Source organism: Pelobates fuscus, chromosome 7 (assembly GCF_036172605.1).
Source record: "Pelobates fuscus isolate aPelFus1 chromosome 7, aPelFus1.pri, whole genome shotgun sequence".
NCBI lineage: Eukaryota > Metazoa > Chordata > Amphibia > Anura > Pelobatidae > Pelobates > Pelobates fuscus.
The window spans coordinates 54,757,396-54,783,589 of NC_086323.1; the positions used below are offsets into that span (position 1 = coordinate 54,757,396).

Below are 26,194 nucleotides of genomic sequence, written 5' to 3' on the forward strand. Positions count from 1 at the left end.
AATGTGGGTAACACATTTAGCTTAGGAATATGTACTGAGATGCCCACTTACTTCTGTATAAATGTCATCTCCCCAAACAATGTCGTTTTCCTTCAGACATTCTGCAGCACATAACACTCTAAAAAGGAAGTAAGAGTTGGTTTAGTTTTCTGTTTCATGCACACTTTAGTGTAAACTTCATTTACTCAATGTTTACAGTAAAGTAAAACTTACATTGCCCTTTCTTCGTCTATTTCATCCGCACCCAGTGAACATGGAGCCTCAACTGTGGCGATAGAACACGATATAAAATATTGATTGGTAATTAAAATATCAACAACCACTAACCTCAGTTAAATAATTAGGATAGTAAAAGAAGAAATAGATGATGAGGCTTACAAATAGGACAATGTGGAATTATCAATGATTACATAAATATCAACACATATTATGCTTGGGAAGTAATTAATCTAGAAATGTATTTTCTTGGAATTGTATCGGAACAGATGAAACACCAGGGGTTAATAAAGTTTCAAAACTAAGTGCAAAAATAGGTGAAATTTAGATATTTTAACTGCATGCAAGCTCCACCTGTCATTGAATTTATAGAACACGTCAATACAATATGTAAAACTATACATTTTTATTTTGGATATTGATAGCAGAAACAAATATGCTGATTGCAAAATTGGGAATTTTTACCTATTAATAAACTACTAAACATACTAAAGATACATTACTAATGATACTAAAAACAATGTATTTTTTTTGTTTTTTTTGTTTTACAGTAACAGTTTTACTGTTTTTTTGTGCATAGTCTTTAAAAGAGAAAAAACACATATTATTTATAAATAAATTCACCTTGTGGAAGGCTCGAAGTGGGTTCTGCAAGTTTTCCTGTGACTGTTTCAGGCGATTCTGAAGATTTAGTAGATGATAGGGGCTTTGACTTGGGGAACATAAAGGATCTAGACCAGGATCCGTGTTTAAAGGTTTTCACTCCATTTTTTGTGGATTCCTCATAGTTCTCAAGGCCAGGAACCTTTAGTATTTCTACTCTTCCTCCTTCATCATTCAGTACTCCTGCATGAATAGCAGCTCTGCACACGGAAGAATCCTAAGGCAAATTATAGATTTATGGTTAAAATAGATTAAAGGAAAAGGCCAGGCATCTTCACAGTTTCTACTGTAATTATTCCACCAAGTATTCCACCATGAATAGCTGCTCTGCAAATGGAAGAATTCTAAGGGAAATCATATGTTTACAGTTAAAATAGATGATAGGCCCCTTCCGGGCTGTGCTAGAGAGCTGTACATAATGGGCTCAAATCTTCATGTTCCGACAGGCTACCCAAGTTACAGTGTGGGCATACAGGCGTAGTGCAAGTGTAAATATATGAATGGTCAGTGTATGTGGGTACTCCAATGTGGTATGAGAGAGTTATCGTCAGATGTATGTGGAGCCAATGAGTGAGTGATTTAGCATCCTAAGTAAAGGAAATAGCCACCTAATGGATGTATTGATAGCGTCAGGGTGATGGTGGGTGCCAAAAGAGAGGTGATTGGGTCTGAGACATAGGGAGTCCCCTATAACTGAGTTCTAGACTGTTTAGCTGTTATACCATAAGTTGTTTTTTTTGTTTGTTTTTTATGTAAAACTGGAATATATGAATATGTTTATTTTCAAAATGTGATGGTACCTAACCATACCGCAATATTCCACATTATTAATAAACAATTTTAAAAAACGAAAGGAAAACAATGTGGGTAACACATTTAGCTTAGGAATATGTACTGAGATGCCCACTTACTTCTGTATAAATGTCATCTCCCCAAACAATGTCGTTTTCCTTCAGACATTCTGCAGCACATAACACTCTAAAAAGGAAGTAAGAGTTGGTTTAGTTTTCTGTTTCATGCACATTTTAGTGTAAACTTCATTTTCTTATTGTTTACAGTGAAGTAAAACTTACATTGCCCTTTCTTCGTCTATTTCATCCGCACCCAGTGAACATGGAGCCTCAACTGCGGCGATAGAACACGATATCAAATATTGATTGGTAATTAAAATATCAACAATTGCTAAGCTCAGTTAAATAATTCGGATAGTAAAAGAAGAAATAGATGATGAGGCTTACAAACAGGACAATGTGAAATTATCAATGATTACATAAATATCAACACATATTATGCTTGGGAAGTAATTAATCTAGAAATGTATTTTCTTGGAATTGTATTGGAACAGATGAAACAACAGGGGTTAATAAAGTTTCAAAACTAAGTGCAAAAAGAGGTGAAATTTAGATATTTTAACTGCATGCAAGCTCCACCTGTCATTGAATTTATAGAACATGTCAATACAATATGTAAAACTATACATTTTTATTTTGGATATTGATAGCAGAAACAAATATGCTGATTGCAAAATTGGGAATTTTCACCTATTAATAAACTACTAACGATACTAAACATACATTACTAATGATACCAAAAACAATGTTTTTTTTTTTGTTTTACAGTAACAGCATTACTGTTTTTTTTTGTGCATAGTCTTTAAAGGAGAAAAAACACATATTATTTATAAATAAATTCACCTTGTGGAAGGCTCGAAGTGGGTTCTGTAAGTTTTCCTGTGACTGTTTCAGGTGATTCTGAAGATTTAGTAGATGATAGGGGCTTTGACTTGGGGAACATAAAAGATCTAGACCAGGATCCGTGTTTAAAGGTTTTCACTCCATTTTTTGTGGATTCCTCATAGTTCTCAAGGCCAGGAACCTTTAGTATTTCTACTCTTCCTCCTTCATCATTCAGTACTCCTGCATGAATAGCAGCTCTGCACACGGAAGAATCCTAAGGCAAATTATAGATTTATGGTTAAAATAGATTAAAGGAGGGGGGGCGGAGCCTGGCAGCGAGACGGGCTGGACGCCATTTCTGGGAGCTCCTTCCCGGCAAACAAAATCCGTCCCAAATCACCCATAAAAAGACCCCATCCAGCCCTGAACACAGCGGGTACGGGCTGGGGACATCCCGCGGCATCGCCAGATGCCCTTTCAATACATCCCAAGGCAGACCAAGCCGAAAAGGAGAACAGGGGCCTACTACGCGCCGACGCTCGCCGACCTCGAAAAACTTTTCGGCGGAGCGGACGCGCACAAAGCAGCGGACATCCGCACTTACCCCTCTACAACTCTCCATAACTCCTCCACAGCAATGGGGCGCCACTCCCAGAGACCTCAAACCGCCCCAGCAACGGACCAGCAGGATATCGGCACTCTCCTACAACGTCAGGTACCATCCAAAATGGCGGCTGCCGGCAGCCATGACACCCACATGTCCTCTGACTTGCCAAACCAGTCACACAACACAATATCAGCTACACAAGGGAATCCAAACTCCATGACTGGGGATATCCCCGGAGGCACAGCCCCTGCCACTAAGCAGGATCTGCACAACATTCAGAACACACTGCTGGAAATACAGAAGCTACTAACTGCAGACATGGACTCCCTAAAATCTAATATGCAGCAGCTCAATGATAGGACAACACACACTGAAGGGGACATAGGGAAACTACACAATGAAGTAGCTGAACTGAAAACAGCAATGAACCACCTTAAAACTACACAGCAGGCTATGTCACTTCAGATGACTGCACAAGAAGATAGGCACCGCCGCAATCATCTTAAAATCCGCGGGGTCCCCCCTGAGATCGACGCAGAGGAATTACCTCACTATATAAGAAGGCTAATAGCCTCACTGTTGCCATCAACACTAGCCAAGAAACTCACTATAAATGGACTGTACCGGCTGCCCACCATCACCAAAACAGCAACCCCAATCACTGGCGACGTCATTCTTCGCTGCTGTACACCACAAGATAAGGGCCAGATCATGGCAGCAGTGAGGGGAAAAACCCCATTACCATTCGAAAACGCACACCTAACCTTCTACCAAGACCTCACTAAAACTACACTTCAATGGCGTAAATCACTGCAGCCTCTCACCAGCCGCCTGTGTTCCGCAGGGATAAAGTACAGGTGGGGCGCGCCAAGATCCCTACTAATCACACACAACGGGACGACCCACAAGCTCACAACTGAATCGGAAGCACCCGCAATACTCCACAAGCTGGGCCTTACAGAAGCGACAACCACAACTTCTGCTCTCCGAGTCGAACACACCTGGAACCCCGAGTCAACGATCCCATTCGTACCGAGAGTCGCACCAACAACCTGACCGACCAAGGAGAGGGAGCAGCCACCCCACACCGAGAAACAAACTATGACACATCACCAATGTTCTTGGTTTCTACTATACGTTACACTAACCTTTGTTCAGATCTCTCCCATCTTAATGGTTATCCTACTCTTACCCGGCACATATACTAAACAACCTACTATTACCCGTTCCACATACTAACGGACCTGGAGAGGGGCAGCCTCAGACCCGTCTCACATACATACATGATATACACCCACAAGAGGTGTACGACCCCCCCCCCGCTACCCCCTTGGTTAGGGGTACCTACCCACTAGGGAAACCGAAACAATCCTCAGGTCAACACTACTCACACTTTGGCTACCCACACGCTTCCCTTATCAGCGCACTCATGATCTAACACATTACTACAACATAATCTACTAGTACCCTCATGTAAAAACTTTAACCCACTCATGAATACCCAGTATACTAACACTTAGCCTCCACTGACTCTTAAACAACATAGTATACTACCCAACTTGGACCAGAGGGAGGAAAACATCTTCCACACTGCAGAAACCACACATATCACTCCCACCTTCAAACATGGAGTTAACACCTCATAAACAAAAATGTGCGAAATGTTCATTATGATGCCTTGTCTACTAACCCAATATCTAACATTGTTACCCTGCATTACTGTTACAATGCCAGTCCTGGCTGTTGTGGCCGAACGGGTTTGTGTTAATCTGAAAACGCACCAAAAATAAAGAATTTAAAAAAAAAAAAAAAAAAAAATAGATTAAAGGAAAAGGCCAGGCATCTTCACAGTTTCTACTGTAATTATTCCACCAAGTATTCCACCATGAATAGCTGCTCTGCAAATGGAAGAATTCTAAGGGAAATCATATGTTTACAGTTAAAATAGATGATAGGCCCCTTCCAATGTGGTATGAGAGAGTTATCGTCAGATGTATGTGGAGCCAATGAGCAAGTGATTGAGCATCCTAAGTAAAGGAAATAGCCACCTAAAGGATGTATTGATAGCGTCAGGGTGATGGTGGGTGCCAAAAGAGAGGTGATTGGGTCTGAGACATGGGGAGTCCCCTATAACTGAGTTCTAGACTGTTTAGCTGTTATACCATAAGTTGTTTTTTTTTTGTTTGTTTTTTATGTAAAACTGGAATATATGAATCTGTTTATTTTCAAAATGTGATGGTACCTAACCATACCGGAATATTCCACATTATTAATAAACAATTTTAAAAAATGAAAGGAAAACAATGTGGGTAACACATTTAGCTTAGGAATATGTACTGAGATGCCCACTTACTTCTGTATAAATGTCATCTCCCCAAACAATGTCGTTTTCCTTCAGACATTCTGCAGCACATAACACTCTAAAAAGGAAGTAAGAGTTGGTTTAGTTTTCTGTTTCATGCACATTTTAGTGTAAACTTCATTTTCTCAATGTTTACAGTGAAGTAAAACTTACATTGCCCTTTCTTCGTCTATTTCATCCGCACCCAGTGAACATGGAGCCTCAACTGTGGCGATAGAACACGATATAAAATATTGATTGGTAATTAAAATATCAACAACCACTAACCTCAGTTAAATAATTAGGATAGTAAAAGAAGAAATAGATGATGAGGCTTACAAACAGGACAATGTGAAATTATCAACGATTACATAAATATCAACACATATTATGCTTGGGAAGTAATTAATCTAGAAATGTATTTTCTTGGAATTGTATCGGAAGAGATGAAACACCAGGGGTTAATAAAATTTCAAAACTAAGTGCAAAAATAGGTGAAATTTAGATATTTTAACTGCATGCAAGCTCCACCTGTGATTGAATTTATAGAACATGTCAATACAATATGTAAAACTATACATTTTTATTTTGGATATTGATAGCAGAAACAAATATGCTGATTGCAAAATTGGGAATTTTTACCTATTAATAAACTACTAAACATACTAAAGATACATTACTAATGATACTAAAAACAATGTATCTTTTTTTTACAGTAACAGTATTACTGTTTTCCTTGTGCATAGTCTTTAAAGGAGAAAAAAAAAACATATTATTTATAAATAAATTCACATTGTGGAAGGCTCAAAGTGGGTTCTATAGGTTTTCCTGGTACTGGTTCAGGTGATTCTGAAGAAGGCTCTGTTTGAATACAGAGATAAATTACGTTTTCAGTTGGAAGAGGTAGAAACCATAGAAGTGACTAATATTAGAGAAAATGTATCCACAGATAATGATCTAGAGACTGTGTGCAATAGTTTGGAGAAACTTTTAGCAAAGGAAATTAAGTATAAGTGGGAGGTTGCCACTTTAGAAAAGTATAGAAGTGAAAAAATCACACCACGTGGGCTTAGATTTACGAAAACACCCACTTTTGAGAATGAGGATAATCAAAAATATATGACCATTTGGAACAATGCCCTGGAGAGGTTTGCTTTTGAGATGATGGATATAGTGATAGCATGTAGATCGGAATCACTGGTTAAAATAGACAATGATATTAAGGATATACATAGGAAACTGGAACCTGTGGTTGGTTCTAGGGATTTCGAGGAACTAAGTGAGAAAACTATGTCCAATTTGGACAAATTAGAGGAACAAGTTAAAACTGTAAAACAAAGAAAGTACAAAAGGGATAAGACGGATTATAAAAACAATACCGTCACCAATTGGTCGAGGACAAATAAAGACAATAGACAGAGAATAAGCCGTATACCATATAGATCAAATTATGCACCTAACAGAGAGAGGTCAAACAATAGGTCATATGAGAACATACGTACAAGTAATAGGTTTTATGAGAATACACGTAAGTGGGGCAATCCTAAAGCAAATGATGATAAATGGACAGAAGTGAAATCTAGGTACAACCAGAGACGTAACTTTAGGAGTACAGAATCTGATACTCCTAAGAGTAATGGGATTCAATTGAAAAACAGATTTGATGCCCTGAGTGATGATACCCCCTTTAATAGAGAGAGTGTTTTTTTAGGGAGGCAGAGGAGAGAGTTTGCAACATCCGCACAGAAGAGGGTAAGATACAGGGATACAGAGGATGTAGAGGAGGAGTTCAACTACAACTCCGGAAAGAGAGGAAGGTTGTTAAACCGGAGGGAATAATAAACCTCTCAAGTCATGTGTTAGAGAATAATGAAATTAGGATTCTTAATAAAGGCTTAAAATTTGCCCCTAAAAGGAAATTTGACTCATTTTCCGCGTATGTGGATATTCTAAAATACTCTAGGAACTTAACGTTAAAAAGATTTTTTCATCTAAATAGAATCGACAATAAAATAGATGATACCCATACCCAACTTAGAAATAAGTCTAATTTTTATCCCAGCACTTATAAGACTGGTGCAATAGAGATGTTTGAAAAATCCATTATGGATGATTTTAAAATTTTAGAAAATAAAAGAAAGAATAATCGAAGTGATAACCTCAACCCACAGGAAAGAGATGCTTTAAAAAGACTGAGGGACAATAAACTGATAATCATTAAACCTGCCGACAAGGGGGGTAGTATTGTCATCCAGGATACAAAAGACTATCTGAAAGAATGTTTTAGACAGTTGAATGACGAGGTGGTATATAAGAAACTTAAAGATGATCCCACTACTGAAATCCAAAAATCTCTATTTGAACTTCTTAATAGAGGTATGGACAGTAAAATACTTAATGATAAAGAATTTAAATTTTTGAAAAATGATTTTCCCCGAATTCCGACCTTTTACACCTTACCAAAGGTGCATAAGAATGAGGAATGTCCACCAGGAAGGCCTATTGTGTCGGGTATAGGGTCAATTTCGGCTAATCTCTCTAAATATGTTGATATCCATTTGCAAGATGTGGTTAAGAGTATGCCATCGTACATAAAGGATACGTCAGATATTATAAGAGTGCTGAAAGATATAGAATGGAAGAGCACGTACATTCTGGTGACGAGTGATGTGTCGTCTCTATACACTGCTATCCGACATGATTTAGGGTGCAATACAGTGAGAAAATGTCTTGAAAATTTTGGGAAACATTCTAAAGAACAGATAGATTTTATTATGGAAAGTATTAATTGGATACTAACTAATAATTATTTTGTTTTTAATTCCCAATTTTATCTCCAACAACAGGGCACGGCGATGGGGGCCAGGTTCGCTCCCAGCTACGCCAACCTGTTTATGTCAGGTTGGGAACAAGAGTTCATTTATGGCAGTGTAGAATGGGAGTCGAACCTGGTCACCTATAAGAGGTATATCGATGACCTGATTTTTATTTGGAATGGTTCTTATTTTTTGTTAGAAGAATTTTTAAGTAAATTAAACATTAACAACTGGGGTATAATTTTAACCAATGAATGTAGCACAACAAATATCAACTTTTTAGATTTAAATATTTATATTGAAAATAATAAGATCATGACAAAGAATTTTTTTAAAAAGGTTGATGCGAATAGCTATGTTTTATTTAACAGCGGTCATTACACACCGTGGCTGAATAACATACCCAAAGGTCAATTCCAGAGATTAAGGCGTAATTGCACGAGTGATGTTATGTACGAAGAACAGGCCATGATTTTAGAAGATCGTTTTAAATATAAGAAGTATCCTGTAGATTTAATATATAAAGCTAAGGTCGAAATGGGCCAAATTAGTCAGGAGGATCTCATCAGACCAAAGAATAAATGTACTATGGAAGATCATAAAATTGCACCTTTAGTATTAGATTTTAACGAAAATTTTAAAGAAATTAAACATATTATACACAGGCATTGGCACTTACTTAAAAAGGATAGGGAACTTAATGTTTTATTACCTGATAAACCCTTCATAACATTTAGGGGAGCCCCTAGTTTTAAAAGTATTTTAACAAATGTTTATCCAAAAGAGGAAAGTGTTAATAGGTCAACTAATAATTTTTTAGCTAACAAGAATGGTTTTTATTCTTCCAATAGATGTATAGGTTGCAAATGTAGCGCCAATAGTACTTTGAAAGGAATTAATAAATTTAAAAATAAGTACAATAATGAGGAACACCAGATTAACGAATTTATTACCTGCTTTACGAGAAATGTGATCTATTTATTGATATGCCCATGCGGATTGCAATACGTGGGTAGAACCATCAGACCTCTACATAAAAGAATAGCGGAACATGTTTATAACATAAGGAGAGGGTATGAGGCACATAGTGTATCAGCCCACTTTAAAAGATTTCACAATATGGACCCAAAAGGCCTTATGTTTTTAGGTATTCAGAATGTTAAGAAGTCATGGAGAGGAGGTAATTTTATACAACAAATAGGAAAGGTGGAAATGAGATGGGTATATAGGCTGAATACCCTGAAACCCTCTGGTCTTAATATCGAATTTGACCTTTTTAATTTCATGTAATGCAATTTCTTCTCTTTGTGGTGCTTTTTATATTCACCTGATGTATTTTGTCTATTAATTAACTGGTAAGAAGTGACCTGACTTAAAATAGATTTATGTTTTTAAACTTATAATGTATTCTTAAATTTAAATTATGTCTTTAGTATGTCTCTTTAAGAGCTGGAATAGTCTGGGTATACAAATTGAATTAACAGCTGTAGGAACACATTGGACTCTATCGGGAACATAAACACGCCTACTTTTTGAGACTGTTAAAAAACGGGATGGTCGGCACAGGAACACGTGATCTGAGGAAGCCTATACGGCGAAACGCGTCATCACGCTAGCACGCAGGACGTGAGGGAGATTGGACGCTCGAAAGACTGAAGGACAAGTTTTATGATATCCAGAGATACCGGTGTCCGGATGTTTAACTATTTGTTTGAATGGAAGTCTGAGCGATCTCAAATCTAACCTGCAAAAGTCTGCGGAATATTTTACCAATAAAATTTATTTTATACTTGACGGCCGCCCGATCGTTTTTTTCCCCATTGGAATCTGTAAGCAGTTCATTTCCTGGAGACACTGTGTAACAGTGAGAAAGCGAGGATAGCCTGAGCAGTCTCTTTACCTGCTCCATGTTTGTGAGTGTTCATCACATTTTTTAAATATTTATTAATATCAAAACAATATTATACTATTGCATTTTGTCTCTTTTTGTTTTACATGTGGAGAGTCAAGTTGTTTTTATCAAATTTGGGTTTGTATACCTAAGTAACTACACTGATTCACAAACTAGCACTTAATTTTAAAAATAGGAATATTCTTAAAAACAGAATAAATTTTCTTTTTTGCACTTTAAATAAATTGTATAATTGATGGTATATATGATATATGTCACAACATTGGGATTTAGCACATTTGACACTTTAGCACTTTTTATGAGTGTTGTGTTTTGCACAGATTTGTGAACGCACAGTTATTTAAAGGCACAGCGCACTTTATGTTTGAACCATTTGTATTTTAGTGTTTTATGAGCTTTTACACTTATAAGGTGCTGCTATTATTTAATATATACAATTTTTAGTCACTTGAAATACATTGCGCCATTTTAGCTTGTTATTTGGTTATATTGGATTCTGAAGATTTACCAGATGATGGAGGCTTTGACTTGGGGAACATAAAGGATCCAGACCAGGTTCCGTATTTTAAGGATTTTACTCCATTACTTGTGGATCCTTCGTAGTTCTCAAGGCCAGGGATCTTCCGTATTTCTACTATTCCTCCTTCCTCGTTCATTGCTCCAGCATGAATAGCAGATTTACAGATGGAAGAATCCTAATGGAAACGGTGCATTTATTGTTAAAATTATATTAATAACACACGGATAACACAGTTAACTTAGGAATATGTATTGAGATGCAGTCTTACATCGGTATAGATTTTATCTCCCCAAACATTGCCTTCCTCATTCTGACATCCTGCATCACAAAGCACTCTAAAAATGAAGTGAGAAATGTTACAGGTGTCTGTTCCATGCATCTTTTTACATAAATGTAACTTTCTTCCTGCTACTTAACAGTTATTTCACAGTGATATAAAACTTACGTTGCCAATTCTTCTGCAATCTGGTCTGCACTCATTGAGCATGAAGCCTTAACTGCAATGACAGAATAAGATGTCACATACTCATTGGTAAATAACATACCTACTGTAGCAAATGTCAATGTAATAATTGGGAAATTAAAACAGGAAAACAATGATAAGGCCTAAAAAATGCGTCCTATAGCATTATCAATGACTATATAAATTGCAACTTAATCTATACTCGGGAACTGTAATTAACCTTACAATGCATTTGCTTTGTAATATATTGGAACATGGATTGTTGAAATTTCCCTGCGATGTGTAAACATAGGTAAGATTGATCTGTTTGCAAATATTATTATCAAATTACAAGATCCACCCATCAGTGACTTAACAGAGCGCAATTTGGAATATTAATGACAAAGCATGGAGAAATTGCCATGTTTTGCCTTCCATTGCATTTCAGCAGAAGAAAGAAGTGTGTTTCCTGATTGCAAAGAAATCGGGTTTTTACCTATTACAAACAAATGAATAAATAAATTCACCTGGTGGAAGGCTCGAAATGGGTTCTGTAGGTTTTCCTGGTACTGGTCCAGGTGATTCTGGAGATTTTCCAGATGATGGAGGCTTTGACTTGAGGAACATAAAGGATCCAGACCAGGTTCCGTATTTTAAGGATTTTACTCCATTCCTTGTGGATCCTTCATAGTTCTCAAGGCCAGGGATCTTCCGTATTTCTACTATTCCTCCTTCCTCGTTCATTGCTCCAGCATGAATAGCAGATTTACAGATGGAAGAATCCTAATGGAAACGGTGCATTTATTGTTAAAGTTATATTAATAACACATGGATAAGACAGTTAACTTAGGAATATGTATTGAGATGCAGTCTTACATCGGTATAGATTTTATCTCCCCAAACATTGCCTTCCTCATTCTGACATCCTGCATCACAAAGTACTCTAAAAATGAAGTGAGAAATGTTACAGGTGTCTGTTCCATGCATCTTTTAACATAAATTTAACTTTCTTCCTGCTACTTATAAGTTATTTCACAGTGATATAAAACTTACGTTGCCAATTCTTCTGCAATCTGGTCTGCACTCATTGAGCATGAAGCCTTAACTGCAATAACAGAATAAGATGTCACATACTTATTGTAAATAACATACCTACTGTAGCAAATGTCAATGTAATAATTGGGAAATTAAAACAGGAAAACAATGATAAGGCTTAAAAAATGCATCCTATAGCATTATCAATGACTATATAAATTGCAACTTAATCTATACTCGGGAACTGTAATTAACCTTACAATGCATTTGCTTTGAAATATATTGGAACATGGATTGTTGAAATTTCCCTGCCAAGTGTAAACATAGGTAAGATTGATCTGTTTGCAAATATTATTAACAAATTACAAGATCTATCCATCAGTAAGTTAACAGAGCGCAATTTGGAATATTAATGACAAAGCATGGAGAAATTGCCATGTTTTGCCTTCCATTGCATTTCAGCAGAAGAAAGAAGCGTGTTTCCTGATTGCAAAGAAATTTAGTTTTTGCCTATTACAAACAAATGAGTAAATAAATTCACCTGGTGGAAGGCTCGAAATGGGTTCTGTAGGTTTTCCTGGTGCTGGTTCAGGTGACTCTGGAGATTTACCAGATGATGGAGGCTTTGACTTGGGGAACAAAAAGGATCTAGGCCAGGTTCCGTATTTTAAGGATTTTATTCCATTCTTTGTGGATTCCTCGTAGTTCTCAAGGCCAGGGATCTTCACTATTTTTGTTTTTCCTCCCTTATCAGTCAGTACTCCAGCATGAATAGCAGCTAGGCATATGGCAGAATCCTAAGAGAAATGGTACATTAAGTTATAGAAATATATTAATGCAGAACAATTTGGGTAACAACTTTAGTTTACGAATATGTATTGAGATAAAAATCTTACGTCTGTATAGCTGTAAGTTCCCCAAACTTTGCCATCCTCATCCTGACATCCCTCAGGACATATTATCCTAAAAATGAAGTAAAAACTGTTACAGATGTCTGTGCCATGCTTGATTTAACTTAAACTTAACTTTCTTCCTGCTACTTAACAGTTATTTCACAGTGATATAAAACTTACGTCGCCCGTTCTTCTGCTATCTGCGCTGCACTCATTGAACATGAAGCCGCAACTGCAATAACATAATAAGATGTCACATACTTATTGTAAATAACATACCTACTGTAGCAAATGTCAATGTAATAATTGGGAAATTAAAACAGGAAAACAATAATAAGGCCTAAAAAATGCATCCTATGGCATTATCAATGACTATATAGATTGCAACTTAATCTATACTCGGGAACTGTAATTAATCTTAAAATGCATTTGCTTTGAAATATATTGGAACATGGATTGTTTAAATTTCCCTGCCAAGTGTAAACATAGGTAAGATTGATCTGTTTGCAAATATTATTAACAAATTACAAGATCTATCCATCAGTAAGTTAACAGAGCGCAATTTGGAATATTAATGACAAAGCATGGAGAAATTGCCATGTTTTGCCTTCCATTGCATTTCAGCAGAAGAAAGAAGCGTGTTTCCTGATTGCAAAGAAATTTAGTTTTTACCTATTACAAACAAATGAGTAAATAAATTCACCTGGTGGAAGGCTCGAAATGGGTTCTGTAGGTTTTCCTGGTGCTGGTTCAGGTGACTCTGGAGATTTACCAGATGATGGAGGCTTTGACTTGGGGAACATAAAGGATCCAGGCCAGGTTCCGTATTTTAAAGATTTTATTCCATTCTTTGTGGATTCCTCGTAGTTCTCAAGGCCAGGGATCTTCACTATTTTTGTTTTTCCTCCCTTATCAGTCAGTACTCCAGCATGAATAGCAGCTAGGCATATGGCAGAATCCTAAGAGAAATTGTACATTAAGTTATAGAAATATATTAAAGCAAAACAATTTGGGTAACAACTTTATTTTACGAATATGTATTGAGATAAAAATCTTACGTCTGTATAGCTGTAAGTTCCCCAAACTTTGCCATCCTCATCCTGACATCCCTCAGGACATATTATCCTAAAAATGAAGTAAGAACTGTTACAGATGTCTGTGCCATGCTTGATTTAACTTAAACTTAACTTTCTTCCTGCTACTTAACAGTTATTTCACAGTGATATAAAACTTACGTCGCCCGTTCTTCTGCTATCTGGGCTGCACTCATTGAACATGAAGCCGCAACTGCAATAACAGAATAAGATGTCACATACTTATTGTAAATAACATACCTACTGTAGCAAATGTCAATGTAATAATTGGGAAATTAAAACAGGAAAACAATAATAAGGCCTAAAAAATGCATCCTATGGCATTATCAATGACTATATAGATTGCAACTTAATCTATACTCGGGAACTGTAATTAATCTTAAAATGCATTTGCTTTGAAATATATTGGAACATGGATTGTTTAAATTTCCCTGCCAAGTGTAAACATAGGTAAGATTGATCTGTTTGCAAATATTATTAACAAATTACAAGATCTATCCATCAGTAAGTTAACAGAGCGCAATTTGGAATATTAATGACAAAGCATGGAGAAATTGCCATGTTTTGCCTTCCATTGCATTTCAGCAGAAGAAAGAAGCGTGTTTCCTGATTGCAAAGAAATTTAGTTTTTACCTATTACAAACAAATGAGTAAATAAATTCACCTGGTGGAAGGCTCGAAATGGGTTCTGTAGGTTTTCCTGGTGCTGGTTCAGGTGACTCTGGAGATTTACCAGATGATGGAGGCTTTGACTTGGGGAACATAAAGGATCCAGGCCAGGTTCCGTATTTTAAAGATTTTATTCCATTCTTTGTGGATTCCTCGTAGTTCTCAAGGCCAGGGATCTTCACTATTTTTGTTTTTCCTCCCTTATCAGTCAGTACTCCAGCATGAATAGCAGCTAGGCATATGGCAGAATCCTAAGAGAAATGGTACATTAAGTTATAGAAATATATTAAAGCAAAACAACTTGGGTAACAACTTTAGTTTACGAATATGTATTGAGATAAAAATCTTACGTCTGTATAGCTGTAAGTTCCCCAAACTTTGCCATCCTCATCCTGACATCCCTCAGGACATATTATCCTAAAAATGAAGTAAGAACTGTTACAGATGTCTGTGCCATGCTTGATTTAACTTAAACTTAACTTTCTTCCTGCTACTTAACAGTTATTTCACAGTGATATAAAACTTACGTCGCCCGTTCTTCTGCTATCTGGGCTGCACTCATTGAACATGAAGCCGCAACTGCAATAACAGAATAAGATGTCACATACTTATTGTAAATAACATACATACTGTAGCAAATGTCAATGTAATAATTGGGAAATTAAAACAGGAAAACAATAATAAGGCCTAAAAAATGCATCCTATGGCATTATCAATGACTATATAGCTTGCAACTTAATCTATACTCGGGAACTGTAATTAATCTTAAAATGCATTTGCTTTGAAATATATTGGAACATGGATTGTTGAAATTTCCCTGCCAAGTGTAAACATAGGTAAGATTGATCTGTTTGCAAATATTATTATCAAATTACAAGATCCACCCATCAGTGAGTTAACAGAGCGCAATTTGGAATATTAATGACAAAGCATGGAGAAATTGCCATGTTTTGCCTTCCATTGCATTTCAGCAGAAGAAAGAAGTGGGTTTCCTGATTGCAAAGAAATTTAGTTTTTACCTATTACAAACAAATGAATAAATAAATTCACCTGGTGGAAGGCTCGAAATGGGTTCTGTAGGTTTTCCTGGTACTGGTTCAGGTGATTCTGGAGATTTACCAGATGATGGAGGCTTTGACTTGGGGAACATGAAGGATCCAGACCAAGTTCCGTATTTTAAGGATTTTATTCCATTCTTTGTGGATTCCTCGTAGTTCTCAAGGCCAGGGATCTTCACTATTTTTGTTTTTCCTCCCTTATCAGTCAGTACTCCAGCATGAATAGCAGCTAGGCATATGGCAGAATCCTAAGAGAAATGGTACATTAAGTTATAGAAATATATTAAAGCAAAACAATTTGGGTAACAACTTTAGTTTACGAATATGTATTGAGATAAAAATCTTACGTCTGTATAGCTGTAAGTTCCCCAAACTTTGCCATCCTCATCCTGACATCCCTCAGGACATATTATCCTAAAAATGAAGTAAGAACTGTTACAGATGTCTGTGCCATGCTTGATTTAACTTAAACTTAACTTTCTTCCTGCTACTTAACAGTTATTTCACAGTGATATAAAACTTACGTCGCCCGTTCTTCTGCTATCTGGGCTGCACTCATTGAACATGAAGCCGCAACTGCAATAACAGAATAAGATGTCACATACTTATTGTAAATAACATACATACTGTAGCAAATGTCAATGTAATAATTGGGAAATTAAAACAGGAAAACAATAATAAGGCCTAAAAAATGCATCCTATGGCATTATCAATGACTAAATAGATTGCAACTTAATCTATACTCGGGAACTGTAATTAATCTTAAAATGCATTTGCTTTGAAATATATTGGAACATGGATTGTTGAAATTTCCCTGCCAAGTGTAAACATAGGTAAGATTGATCTGTTTGCAAATATTATTATCAAATTACAAGATCCACCCATCAGTGAGTTAACAGAGTGCAATTTGGAATATTAATGACAAAGCATGGAGAAATTGCCATGTTTTGCCTTCCATTGCATTTCAGCAGAAGAAAGAAGTGGGTTTCCTGATTGCAAAGAAATTTAGTTTTTACCTATTACAAACAAATGAATAAATAAATTCACCTGGTGGAAGGCTCGAAATGGGTTCTGTAGGTTTTCCTGGTACTGTTTCAGGTGATTCTGGAGATTTACCAGATGATGGAGGCTTTGACTTGGGGAACATGAAGGATCCAGACCAAGTTCCGTATTTTAAGGATTTTATTCCATTCTTTGTGGATTCCTCGTAGTTCTCAAGGCCAGGGATCTTCACTATTTTTGTTTTTCCTCCCTTATCAGTCAGTACTCCAGCATGAATAGCAGCTAGGCATATGGCAGAATCCTAAGAGAAATGGTACATTAAGTTATAGAAATATATTAAAGCAAAACAATTTGGGTAACAACTTTAGTGTACGAATATGTATTGAGATAAAAATCTTACGTCTGTATAGCTGTAAGTTCCCCAAACTTTGCCATCCTCATCCTGACATCCCTCAGGACATATTATCCTAAAAATGAAGTAAGAACTGTTACAGATGTCTGTGCCATGCTTGATTTAACTTAAACTTAACTTTCTTCCTGCTACTTAACAGTTATTTCACAGTGATATAAAACTTACGTCGCCCGTTCTTCTGCTATCTGGGCTGCACTCATTGAACATGAAGCCGCAACTGCAATAACAGAATAAGATGTCACATACTTATTGTAAATAACATACCTACTGTAGCAAATTTCAATGTAATAATTGGGAAATTAAAACAGGAAAACAATAATAAGGCCTAAAAAATGCATCCTATGGCATTATCAATGACTATATAGATTGCAACTTAATCTATACTCGGGAACTGTAATTAATCTTAAAATGCATTTGCTTTGAAATATATTGGAACATGGATTGTTGAAATTTCCCTGCCAAGTGTAAACATAGGTAAGATTAATCTGCTTGCAAATATTATTAACAAATTACAAGATCTATCCATCAGTAAGTTAACAGAGCGCAATTTGGAACATTAATGACAGAGCATGGAGAAATTGCCATGTTTTGCCTTCCATTGCATTTTAGAAGATAAAAGAAGTGGGTTCCCTGACTGCAAAGAAATCGAGTTTTCCGAGTTTTAGTTTGCTGTCCCAGAAGACTCTTTACCAGATAATGTAGGCTTTCACTTGGGGAACATAAATTATGTGGTGACTATATTTTTGCTGAGTATTTAAGTGTTTTGGCTTTCATATTTGCATCACAAAGGGAAGGGCGAATACTCAACATAATTACTAGATTTAAAACTCAATAAATATTTTATTTACTTCTGATTCTCAGCACAGAATTATCAGGTTTCCCCCTATAACTCTACCCCTTCATTAAGAAAAAAAAACCTTCAAATAATGGGACCAGGTCCAGATGAAAATTGGCTATTAAATTGGCAATAATGGCAATATATTATCCATATACTTTTGAAATAGGTTGCTGCCACTACAGTGGAGTTCCATTCTTATGAAACCTTCTTTTTATGTAGTCTGTATTAGTGACTATAACAATGGAAATGTGAAATGAACTTCTCTCATTAAGCTCATGAAAGGTTTCATCTTCAGGCCCATTCATCCTTAAATCTAAAATTACAATTATTGATATTGCCCCAACATATTCTGCAGCACTGTGCAAGAGGTAAACAAAATAAACACAACATTCTAAACACGATTAACAAACTAGAACAGTAAACTGAAAAAAACAAGTAAATCTAGCACTGAATGTGCAGGATCTGGCATGTCAGAAGTAACAAAAGTACTGTTCAAATTGGTAATATCGACTGGCAAATATAAAACTCTTTAATTTATAAACTCTACTCATTCATTGATAAACTGAACTTTGAAGGCTTATATACAAAACCATAGGACCATGGGGCAAATTGTCAACTGCCCAGCAGGCTGAAAGTGCCTGAGGTTTGACTGAGGATATCAAGCGATATCCAAAAAAGGCCATGAGAATCAAAGAAGTATTACATAGTAGCCATTTAGTTCTCTATTCCACAGCTCACTTGTTGGCCGTGAAGGGAGTGATATAGACCCATGTTGCTCACTGCAAAAGCTTTTTATAAACTAGGTCATAATGGAACTGAATCAACAGATGTCCACACAGTGAGCAATGGTCTCTATTGTCCCACATATCATGAGTATCAAGCTGCACCAGGGGAGAGAGGAGGGAAATGTGGCTTGCAAATAATGGCAAAAGCACTTGATAATGGATAGGACAATCCAGGCTAGGTTTGGGTCTCCTTGGGATAAAAGCCTGGGATGTGTTACTGCAGCTATTTGTCCCTAAGCGTATGTGTATATATGGACATGTGTAGAAATATGCTGTAGTAAAAACTCATCCATTTTAGCCCAAGTGCTGATATTCCATTTGCACTTTATTACATGTATGCCAGGAGTCAATTTATTTTAATATTCTCACTTCCAAATTCCCTTTGCTACCTCTTGTCTCAAATTCACAATAAAACCTTTAGAGTGTATGCTCACTTGCTATCTAACAAGGCAACTTGTATAAAAGAGCTTTAATAGCTAGATCTCAGCTATCGGCAAGACCCTCTTTACCATTATATTTTTCTGTGTATATTGTACTGACGTCCCCAATTGTACAGTTCTGCGGAATATGTTGGATCTTCATAAATGCCAGTTATAATAATAGGCAATGAAAGTATTTAGCAAGGAAATGCCTGAATGTAGGGCATATATTTGTCGATGTACATATGGAGTAAGATAATGCATGGGACGTGTACATCTTTCTTGCCTAACACTGTGATTAAAACAATTTGCCAAAAGAACACAAAAGCTATTTAATGTTAAACCTTTCACCAATATGTCATTAGAAAAACATGTTGCATGTTTCAATAAAGTAGTGGAAGGCAGAAATGAGACAGAAAAAGCTTGGTATGGTAACATGATGACAAATCTGCAATACCCCCTGGGTAGATTTGATCCAGTATTTATGCATGTGCCTTCAAAGTCAGCATAAGTATACATGTTTTAGAGGAGCATACAGAAGCAAAAAAGTTATTGTCTCAGCCTGATGTACGCCATTCCCCTCATGCTGGCATGTATTAACAACTGACGAAGTGATCCATCTACTTGTTGGGGATGACTTCGATGTGGCATCAATGGCAGGGCTCTTAATCCCCTCTCAAACAAATTCATAATTTTCAAATAGGCAGCAGTTGCCAAGAAGAAGAAAAATACATAATTCTTGCATTTTAGGTTCTGAGGCTTTAGCCAACTCAGGACATGAACTTGAAGGCAGACACCTACTGTCAAATTTTGTCATGAGAAGAAGGGGTGTTTAATATGTTCTCTATGTGTCTTGAGATCTACTTCTAGGTTCTAAAGAAATGTACCTGGTGGCAGACTTTGAGGAGGCTCTGTAGGCTTTCCTGTTGAATCTGGTGTTTTAGACGGTGACTCTGGCTTTGTAACAGGAGGTTTAGCAGATGGAGTTGGGCGGAATGAAAATGATCTGGGCCAGGGTCCGGCTTTAAAAGATGTGATACCATTCTGTGTGGTTGTCTCATAGCCTTCTAGACCTGGCTTCTTCTGTACAGTTACTTCTCCTCCATCACTGGTCAGAAATCCAGCATGGATAGCAGATTGGCAAATGGAGGACTCCTAGGAAACATATAGGCATTGCATTAACAGAATGGTTAATGTTCTGATAATTTAACATTATGTTAAGAAAGGAAAAAACAGGAATTTCAGTTTATGTTCTTTGTTTTCATTTTGCTTTTTATTCACTTACATCTGCATATATGCCGGATCCCCAAACTTTCGTTACATGTTTTAGACATTCTGGTGGACATTTGACACTGAAATATAAATACAAATAAGGATTGCTTTCATTCTCTTCTAATATATATGTTTCTTTAAAAAAGAAATGTTATTTACGAAAAAACAATTCTTCAATTTGATATGCACTTACTTTGCAATGGGTTCAGCTATCAGCTTCCCAGGCATTGTACATGTAGCCGAGACTGCAAGAATAAAATTTACAATATATATTTATAAATTCCGATTTGAAATGATATGTATAACAACTCCATCTTCATAGAACTGTATTCAATGACTATATATGTATAAACATGTTTTTTTTAATGTTTGTACTATGAAATTGTCCATACATGCATGTGTGTATTTTCTATCTAGGTATGCTTATTTTTCCATGTGGTATATTCAGTAGATAAGGAAGTGTAGTGAATTGAAAACTCAACTGCAAAACATTTGCAAAAATTGCTGTTTTGAAAAAATGATCTTGTCACAGCTTGGCTCATTAAAGCTACATTTTACTCTTCATTTTTAGTTGTTATGTTAAACCCTTACATAAGATGCTTAGACTTTTTCAGTTTTAAACCTTTGGTTAGAAGAAAGCGCCTTTAATAATCTTTTCCTAATTCTCACATCTAATGATCAGCTGTATGATGTTTTCTGAAATATACAAATGTTGCACTTAACAAAAAATCATTTTCAATAGAGACCAAAACAGATACAAAGATATTGACCTGGTGGAAGCTTGGATGCTGGCTCTTTAGTCTTTTTTGGGGTAGATGAGGGATCAGATGTTTCAGAAGGTGATTCTTCACTTGTCACAGGTGATGGTACTGGGATGGGTTTAAAAGACCCAGTCCATTTCCCATGTTTAGAGGATTTCACTCCATTCCTTGTAGATTCCTCATATTCCTCCAGACCCGGCAGCTTCTGTACTCTAACCACCCCTCCCTCGATGGGCACTACTCCAGCATGGATAGCAGATTTGCATATGGGAGAATCCTAAGGAATGCAATACAGATGTTTTTTTTTTATCTGCAAGCTATGAAATGTGCTGGTCCGTCTTTAACGTCATAACACAGACAGGGTTATTTACAAACATGAAAATTGTTGAAAACGTAAAGTAAATTCTAAGTGAATTTAAAATTTAAGGTCATGTTAGAAAAACTAAAACCAAGTTGCAGAATATTTCCGGTTCCGCTACGTTGACTTTCAGTTTGAAATTCACTTTGAAATCACATTAAATTCCCAACAATTCTCGCTTTAGTGAATAACACTGAGTGGGTTCAAAATCAGTCTAATAATATTCCTTGTTACAATTTCTTACATCTGTGTAGATTTTGGTTCCATAAACAGTGCCTTTCGTTTTGTGGCAATCCTCAGGACATATTACACTGAAAGAAAATAGAGAAATAAATAAACTAGTTGCTCCTGTTTCCAATCCTTGTGATGAATATCTGCAGGGAAGAACAAAAATGTAAACCCCAACTCCAAATTCTGTCATTCAGTCTGCAGTCAGTGATCAGATAGCCATTAAATTAGTGGCTGGGCAGTTTCCTGTTGACCCGAAGCATTATGCATTATTTGTGCCTGTACTCCATGGTGGCTTTTACTATCCATTTAATTTTTACTTGATCCCCAATCCCCCACAATTAGTTTTTACAACTTACTCTGCAGTTGATTCTGTTAACTCGTTAGCAGTCGTAGAGCAAGGAGCTCGTCGTGCTATGAAAGACAAAGTGTTACATATCAATTCTTGTGTTAAACTAAATGTGGGAGTACACTTAGATACATATACGTATTAAGTTAAGGAATCAGCAAGAACACACAGAATAGTTATATGGCAAACGCTGCACGTATCTTCTTTTTTATCCCTTCCTAATAATGTTTAATGGGATTCAATCATTGATGATAATCAGTAACCTTGAATTAATTTAGCAGTATAAACTCATAATTTTTCATAGCACTAATTTGGGTACTTGTCAATACTTTCACACTGATTTATTTTCATTTTAAATAGTCATGGAGAATAGAGCTTGCTTTTAGACATTTAAAAACATTTCAGGTTGATGTCAGGAATATCTAAAAGAAATATATGTGTATATAAGTAAATTTTTTTCTCATTTATTTATTCATCGTTTACAGGAATTTCAAAATAGTAAACTGATTTAGATATTTCACCATATACCTTATGTTTACATTTTTTAAATATTAATATTAAAATATGTTTTATATGATATGTAGATATAACAAAGATAGTTGAAATACTGAAATAACCAGAATATAGATATTTGTAGGAAATCTAACAGCATTTAGCAAAATTTAATTTAAAAAATATCAATGTGTATAATGTATCTGTATACAGTAAATAATGTTTCTCTAATTTACAGGTCATTGCAAGGTTTTAATGCAACTTGGCAAAAAGTGCATTATGTTTCAAAAGTCTTCCCTTCAACCCAGTTTGATTTGACGTACAGGGATGGAGAGGGGTTAAACAAAATTTCAAAGTGCTGAATACAATTTCCATGAGTATGACATTCCTTACAATGACATGAGGACAATGTCTAGAAAATAATTTAAAAAAAAAAGAAGGAAATAGTGTGTCCACTGTACATGGCAGAAGCACATACGGGCAAAGCCCATTAATCAGAGTGAAATGTGAGACCTTCTAGCCACAAATCTGGTGGCCACAGAACAAACTTATTACGCAAAGGATAAATAATTGTGACAAGACCCCAAACCGGTTTATAAAGAAGAAAGAAGTAACATAAAAAAATCAAAGAGAAGGAGACAAACATCAAAGAGAAGAAGACAATGAGAAGACAGCTCCACCAAATGTGGAGATATGTGCCTAGTCTAGATAGCAGTGCCTAGTCTAGATAGCAGTGCCAGCAAGTTGGGTCAGTCCACAATCAGAGTGGCATGTACCATGCTTTTACTGGAAGCCTCGGTACTGACACTTCCAGTAACAGCTTAGAACAGGGATTAGCAACCTTTAGCACTACAGATGTGTACTACATCTCCCATTAAGCTCTTAGAGCCATAATGCAACAACATTGAATAGCTGTGACAGCCTATCACAGTATCTCTTTGCTTTTTGTGAAAGATGATTCCAGGCTGCAGCAGTACATACCATACGTTCCAGGCACCAAAAGTTCCCCAATATTTTAATAAAAAGAAAAATTAAGATGTCCATTTTCACTTAATACAACAGCTAATGAAATGTGCATATGTCTCATAAACACTTATCTCCAGTGACAAAACAGATTTAAAGACAGTCACCTGGTGGTAGTTTAGATGCTGGCTCTTTAGTCTTTTTTGGGGTAGATGATGGATCAAGTGTTTCAGAAGGTGATTCTTCACTTGTCGCAGGTGATGGTACTGGGTGGGTTATAAAAGATCCAGTCCATTTCCCATGTTTAGAGGATTTCACTCCATTCCTTGTAGATTCCTCATATTCCTCTAGACCCGGCAGCTTCTGTACTCTAACCACCCCTCCCTCGATGGGCACTACTCCAGCATGGATAGCAGATTTGCATATGGGAGAATCCTAAGGAATAAAATACAGATTTTATTTGCTCTGCAAGCTATGAAATGTACTGGATCTTGTTTGGCATCATAACACAGACAGGTTTATTTACAAACATGAAAATTGTTGGGAATGTAATGTAAATTAAACGTAAACTTAAAGTTGAAGGCCAAAGTAGACAAATTAGAAGCATTACTGACTTGGAGATTTTTTTTTAGTTCAGCTATGTTGACCTTCAGTTTGACATTCACTTTGAATTAACATTGGATTACCAACAATTCTCACTTAAGTGAATAACCCTGAGTGGGGTCAAAACCAGTCTAATAATATTCCTTGTTACAATGTCTTACATCTGTGTATATGTTGTTTCCATAAACTGTGCCTTTTGTTTTGTGGCAATCCTCAGGACATATGACACTGAAAAAGAGAGAGATAAATGAACTAGTTCCTCCTGTTTCCAATCCTTGTTATAGGTATAGGCAGGGGAGAAAAAAATATGTAAACCCCAACTCCACATTCTGCTTTTTCTGATCCGTATACAATCAGTGATCCGATAGCCATTGAGTTCTTGGGTGGGCAGTTTCCAAAGCATATGAATTTTTTGTGCCTGAACTGCAGTCCAATCCTCGTTATAGGTATAGGCTTTACCTATGCATTTAATTTTAATTGATCCCCAATCCCCCACAATGAGTTTATACAACTTACTCTGCATTTGATTCTGTTAACTCATTAGCAGTCGTAGAACATGGAGCTCGTCGTGCTATAAAAGACAAAGTGTTACATATCAATACTTGTGTTAAACTAAATGTGCGAGTGCATTTAGATACCTATATGTATTAAGTCACAGAAACAACAAGATCACATGAAATAGTTAAATAGCAAACACTGCCGATATCTTCTTTTTTAACCTTCCTAATAAGGTACTTAACACATTTGATTTGGGTTCAATCATTGGTGATGTTCGATCAGTAATTTCCAGATTGTATAGTCTATAGAGTGTAGAGAGTTATTTGTTTTCTTGGTCCTAAATTAGGTAGTTATTAATCTTTTCACTACTGATTAATTTTTATTTGTAACAGTCATATTAAAGAAAAAGTAAAGTGTTGGTAACACCAAACTGTATTCCTAACACTTAAAGGGACACAAAAGTCACCAGAACAACTACAGCTTGATGTAGTTGTTCTGGTGAGTATAGTCAGTGACTGCAGGCTTTTTGCAATAAACACGATTTTTTCCTGAGAAAAGGTAGTGTTTACATTGCTCCCTAGGGACACCTATAGTGGCCACTCCTCAGATGGCTACTAGAGGTGCATCCTGGGGCAATGTGCAGCACTGCCATTCAGTGTCTGCACCCTCTCCATGGAGAAACTGAACTTTCCTCATAGAGATATATATAGATTTCTCTATGAGGAGATGCTAACTGTCTAGGGCAGTGTTTGGCTCTGTCCTCCGCCTGGCTTCCTTGGATGAGATCATCAAAATTGAAAATCTCAGCCAATGCAATGCTTTCCTTTGCTGATGTCCAGTCCAATGCTCCTCATAGAGGAGCATTGGGGACCTGATGTGCATATGAGGTGATTCCCGCAAGGCCACTATATTTCCCCATAGTAAAGAATACAACCAGTGCTTTTCTATGTGGGCTGCAGTCACATGACAAAAGGTTACTCAGTGACTGTAACAGGAAGCGCCTGTAGTGGCTGTTAGTATGTCAGTCACTGGAGGTGTGTTTAACACTGCAATGCAATGCCGTTTCTTTCTGAAACTGCAATGTTTTACATTGTGGGGTTAAATATATCATAAAAGAGTAATTGAAGGTAAAGTAATTATAAACCATCAGAGGGGCCTCTATTACTAGCATTCTCTGATATCTTAGTATTCCTATTGCAGCACAGCACATTGTTATATACTACTTATTTTCAAAAGGGAGCGAGACGTCCCCTTATCCCTTTGCTTTGAGTT

At 36.5% G+C, this 26,194-nt stretch overlaps 1 protein-coding gene across 1 annotated transcript in view; it reads right to left on the reverse strand.

The window, feature by feature from the left end:
• The window catches only part of LOC134569139 (uncharacterized), a 161,566-nt gene that overhangs the window by 58,740 nt on the left and 76,632 nt on the right, over window positions 1-26,194 (reverse strand). Inside the window, exons 33-71 of the mRNA XM_063428046.1 lie at window positions 24,941-24,995; window positions 24,586-24,652; window positions 23,989-24,256; window positions 22,377-22,431; window positions 22,034-22,100; window positions 21,441-21,708; window positions 20,864-20,915; window positions 20,684-20,750; window positions 20,286-20,553; window positions 17,522-17,573; window positions 17,345-17,411; window positions 16,990-17,245; window positions 16,467-16,518; window positions 16,290-16,356; window positions 15,935-16,190; window positions 15,412-15,463; window positions 15,235-15,301; window positions 14,880-15,135; window positions 14,357-14,408; window positions 14,180-14,246; window positions 13,825-14,080; window positions 13,302-13,353; window positions 13,125-13,191; window positions 12,770-13,025; window positions 12,247-12,298; window positions 12,070-12,136; window positions 11,721-11,976; window positions 11,197-11,248; window positions 11,020-11,086; window positions 10,740-10,926; window positions 6,296-6,364; window positions 5,678-5,729; window positions 5,516-5,582; window positions 2,574-2,829; window positions 1,953-2,004; window positions 1,791-1,857; window positions 841-1,096; window positions 214-265; window positions 52-118 (exon numbers count right to left, since the gene is read on the reverse strand). Of these exons, the coding sequence (XP_063284116.1) occupies window positions 52-118; window positions 214-265; window positions 841-1,096; window positions 1,791-1,857; window positions 1,953-2,004; window positions 2,574-2,829; window positions 5,516-5,582; window positions 5,678-5,729; window positions 6,296-6,364; window positions 10,740-10,926; window positions 11,020-11,086; window positions 11,197-11,248; window positions 11,721-11,976; window positions 12,070-12,136; window positions 12,247-12,298; window positions 12,770-13,025; window positions 13,125-13,191; window positions 13,302-13,353; window positions 13,825-14,080; window positions 14,180-14,246; window positions 14,357-14,408; window positions 14,880-15,135; window positions 15,235-15,301; window positions 15,412-15,463; window positions 15,935-16,190; window positions 16,290-16,356; window positions 16,467-16,518; window positions 16,990-17,245; window positions 17,345-17,411; window positions 17,522-17,573; window positions 20,286-20,553; window positions 20,684-20,750; window positions 20,864-20,915; window positions 21,441-21,708; window positions 22,034-22,100; window positions 22,377-22,431; window positions 23,989-24,256; window positions 24,586-24,652; window positions 24,941-24,995 (4,661 nt within the window). The remainder of the gene's footprint in view (window positions 1-51; window positions 119-213; window positions 266-840; window positions 1,097-1,790; window positions 1,858-1,952; window positions 2,005-2,573; window positions 2,830-5,515; window positions 5,583-5,677; window positions 5,730-6,295; window positions 6,365-10,739; window positions 10,927-11,019; window positions 11,087-11,196; window positions 11,249-11,720; window positions 11,977-12,069; window positions 12,137-12,246; window positions 12,299-12,769; window positions 13,026-13,124; window positions 13,192-13,301; window positions 13,354-13,824; window positions 14,081-14,179; window positions 14,247-14,356; window positions 14,409-14,879; window positions 15,136-15,234; window positions 15,302-15,411; window positions 15,464-15,934; window positions 16,191-16,289; window positions 16,357-16,466; window positions 16,519-16,989; window positions 17,246-17,344; window positions 17,412-17,521; window positions 17,574-20,285; window positions 20,554-20,683; window positions 20,751-20,863; window positions 20,916-21,440; window positions 21,709-22,033; window positions 22,101-22,376; window positions 22,432-23,988; window positions 24,257-24,585; window positions 24,653-24,940; window positions 24,996-26,194) is intronic.